Here is a 3,609-nt window from a genome sequence, read left to right as displayed (position 1 = left end):
GAACAGCAGGTGAGTCTAAGATGCTGCGGCTGTGTTCCTAGTGGACTGCACGACCAGCCTCCCTTCCAACCCAAGGGAGTGAAACAGGGTCGGGCAGGAGGCGGGACGGGGGGCCGCCCACAAACGACCCGACCTCGAGGCCCGCGCACAACCGGGCAGCCTCTCCCGTGACCACGTGGGGCTCCCTGCAGGGGCCAGGAGGCCTGTGGGGGACGAGGCGCTGCATGGAGGCGTCCGTCTCCACGGGAAAGCACCGCTGTGGAACCTGACCACAGCCGCACGCTCCCGCACCACCTGCCCCGTGGCCAGCCCGCAGAGACGGGACTGACACGCCTCTGCACGGGACGGGGCGCTGAGCACACAGGGTGCCCAGCAGGGCGTGGCCAGCACTAGGGCACTAGCCCCCAGCCTGGCCGAGCATCTGCGCTGTGCACAAGGGCGAAAAGGAGACCACAGGTGGAGGCAGAACCGAACGCCAGGCCCAGCGTGGCCACCTGCAGCCTGGGCTCGGGGTCGCTTGTCCTTTCCCAGCAGAACAGCCCGCTGAGCGAGCCCTGTAGTTCTGGGGCTGTTCCTATGTGGCGGCTTCCGTGGACACGGGGACGGCAGGGAAGGGGCGGGCGTGGCAGCAGGAGGCTCTGGCTGCTGCACGGCCCCAGCCCCGGCCGAGGACCAAGGAGTCAGACACACACGTGAGCCCCAGGAGCCAACAGAGGCAGTGCACCCCACAGCCGGGGCTCCTGGTCCAACACCCCCGGGTTCTCTGCCAGTAACAAGGCAGACAAAGGCTGTACTTGTAGGTAATTGAAGAAAAACACGGCACCGCCCCCCACCCGTAACCTCACTTCTGTTGCCCGTGACTGGTCCCATCACCCCTGGCTCCCACCTGCCCGCCAGTGGTGGGCACTAAGGGTTAGGGCCCTTGACAAGTTCAGATGGTGGGCTGGGCGTGAAGAGACCCACCGAGCCCACCCCACACAGGAAGCCACCTCAATCCCTGGACCAACTCGGCTCTTTCCAGAACAGCTCCTGCCTCTCGGGAAACCGCCTCTCAGAGGCCTCCACGGACAGGACAGCGCGTTTCTCCTGGCCGCGCCGAGCCCCGCGGCTGGGTGCTGCTACTGCGAGTTCATAAATGCCTGCAGGCCCTCACAGCCGCCCGAGGCCAGTGTCGGGACCACCTCCCAAGGCCGAGCGTAGGGCCCGCCCTCCTGGCGCTCCCTAGCTCCCTGGCCCGGGAACCGGAGACGAACTGAAGCAAAACTGAACATGCCGACGGGCGTGAAGAGCAGCGACAGGGATAGGGCAACAGAAAACATATACATACTACAGGCAACAGGCACCGCAGGCCACATGAGCTCCTGCGTGCGCGACCTCCGGCCTTGTGGGTCCACGTACAGTCCCATGTGGCTGAAGCAAAGCAGGTACTCCTCGCTTTTGAGCTCCACAGCACAAAGGGCGTCAAAAGACTGCTGTGAGAGGAACGCAAGCGAGGGGTCATGGGGATTTACCAGCGGCAGGGCCTGCCCATCTCCCTGGAGGCTCAACAGAGAGAACCCCGAAGGGTAGCCAACACAGAGCTTGTCCTTGAGCACGGCCATGCACTGCACGCTGCCAGGGGCCGTGAGCTCCGTGACCTTCCTGTGGAAAGGCCGGGTCCGCTGGACCTCATAGCACAGGACCAGCCGCTTCACCGCCACGAGCAGGCAGGTGGCCGCACTCTTCTTCAGCGTCGCCGTGGCGAGGAGCTGGCAGCCCTTCGTTTCCGGAAGCTTGACGTCCACGTTGCTTTCTGTGCCGTCGAAGGCAGACCACGGGCAGAGGTGGACATGGTGGTTCCGGCCACAGAGGAGCACGGCGACCTTCTCCTTGGGGGCGAGCTCGATCTGGTAGACTTTCTTGTAGTCAGCGACGCGGACGATCACTGCAGGGAGGGCGGGCGTGAGGCCGAGGCGGGGGGACCGCAGGGCCCACCCCTGCTCCCGGCGCTGCTCAGCACCCTCCACCCCTTCCCAGGCACCCAGGGCCCCATGTGCCCAACGTCACTGCTGTCGCAAGTAAGCGGTCTTGGCTGCAGCCTTCCCGCTCGTTACAAAGCTTCTGATGGGGGCGACGGATCTGCCCAGTGACGTCGTCTCAGTGTTCACAAGTTCCCACGGCCAACGCTGGGCCAGCACAGCAGACAGGCCGCACTCACCATCACGGGTCACCTCGATGACGTAGAGCCCTTCTTCTAAGCCGACCACAATCCTGTCGCCATCTGTGAGGCAGAAGGAAGAGAACAGAAAGTGCGTCAGCTGTGGGCCCGGCCTGTCCCTCCCTGGACGTGGGAGCAACGGACTCTAATTGGAACGACGGTGAGGACAGCACGCACCCAGCACGGCGGCTGCCAGCACGGCCTTGATGAGCGGCAGCGAGGAGTCGTAGGCCTCCTGTGGGATGTGCACCACCTGGTTTCGCAGGCGGTTCTTCTGTAGGATGGACTGCAGTCCTTCCAGAATCCCAACCCACTTCCTCTTCTCGTTCTCGTTCTCTGTCAGAATGAGCAGTGAGCTGGTCTTAGAAGGTGAACCTAAGAGAGAGGCCGTCACCTTCAGGGCAGAAAAGAAAACAGGAGAGCTGTAAGCCGGCAAGCACGGCACCGACGCCCAACCGCCCGGCCTAGCCGCTGTCCGCCAGAGGGAGGAGCAGGAGGGCCAGGGGTTAAAGCTCGGCCGGCCCTGCTCCGAGGCCCCTCTGTGCTGTCCTCGGGACAGTAAGGGCGGCCCCGCTTCCCCGTCAGCTCTCAGTCGTCCTGCTCTTGCCCAATCTGGGGGGTCATGTCCATTCTAAGGTGCTTTCCTGAACGATCGTATTACACTAAAGAGGACCCTCGGAGCACATGCACAGGCGACAGGCTCTCACACAGCACAGGGCACCTGCACAGGCCCGTGCGGCTGCAAGGACAGGTTACATGCAGTGACGGCAAGTCTCTGCGTTGCATGAGGGGCTTTTTGCACAGAGACAAGCTCAACCAGAACTCCCGGGGAGGCACCGCTCAGCTCGGCGGAGGGACCCCCGCACACCCTGCCAGCGAGTGCGCAGGAGCAGGGCTGCCGGCTGCTCCTGTGTCGCTCCAGCTCCTGACCAGCAGGCCCGGGAGGGAAGGGAGGCCCCGCTGAGAGCGAGCACTGGCATAGGGCACTGCGATGGGGAGGGGAGGGAGGCGGCAGCGAGGGCAGAGGCTGGGCGGCATGTGTGTGAGGAGCCTGCAGCAAGGACGGGGAGGGGAGCCGGGCCTCTCCCACGGGCACTGGCCCCTCCGACGGCAGTGATACTCTCAGAGGGTTTCGTTTTAACCACGTGACTTTCTGTGATCAGCGAATCCTCTCTAACAGACAGAAGAGAACCATACCCTGAAGATACACGGAATGTCTCGTCGTGAAGCATGAATGACGTCAGAGGCCAGGACTGAGCTCACCGAGAACTCTTCATCTCTGCAAGAAACAGGACACTCAGCGCACGCACGGGCAGGAACACACAGGCGTGCACACCCTCCTGTGCTCAGATCTGACGAGAAAGGGCCCTTTCGTGACGGCTACGCTTCCTCTGGCAAAGCCGTCCAACCAT

The 3,609-nt window shown here is 63.6% G+C and overlaps 1 protein-coding gene across 1 annotated transcript in view; it reads right to left on the bottom strand.

The window, feature by feature from the left end:
- CDC42BPB (CDC42 binding protein kinase beta) overlaps positions 1-3,609 on the bottom strand; it is a 54,807-nt gene that overhangs the window by 5,730 nt on the left and 45,468 nt on the right. The window contains exons 27-30 of the mRNA XM_015562796.1: positions 3,395-3,476; positions 2,375-2,591; positions 2,198-2,260; positions 1,328-1,924 (exon numbers count right to left, since the gene is read on the bottom strand). Coding sequence (XP_015418282.1) covers positions 1,328-1,924; positions 2,198-2,260; positions 2,375-2,591; positions 3,395-3,476 — 959 coding nt within the window. The remainder of the gene's footprint in view (positions 1-1,327; positions 1,925-2,197; positions 2,261-2,374; positions 2,592-3,394; positions 3,477-3,609) is intronic.

This window comes from Myotis davidii, unplaced genomic scaffold (assembly GCF_000327345.1).
Source record: "Myotis davidii unplaced genomic scaffold, ASM32734v1 scaffold2798, whole genome shotgun sequence".
NCBI classification, from domain to species: domain Eukaryota; kingdom Metazoa; phylum Chordata; class Mammalia; order Chiroptera; family Vespertilionidae; genus Myotis; species Myotis davidii.
Note: the sequence above shows the minus strand (reverse complement) of the source record. Positions and strands in the feature narration are given on the sequence as shown.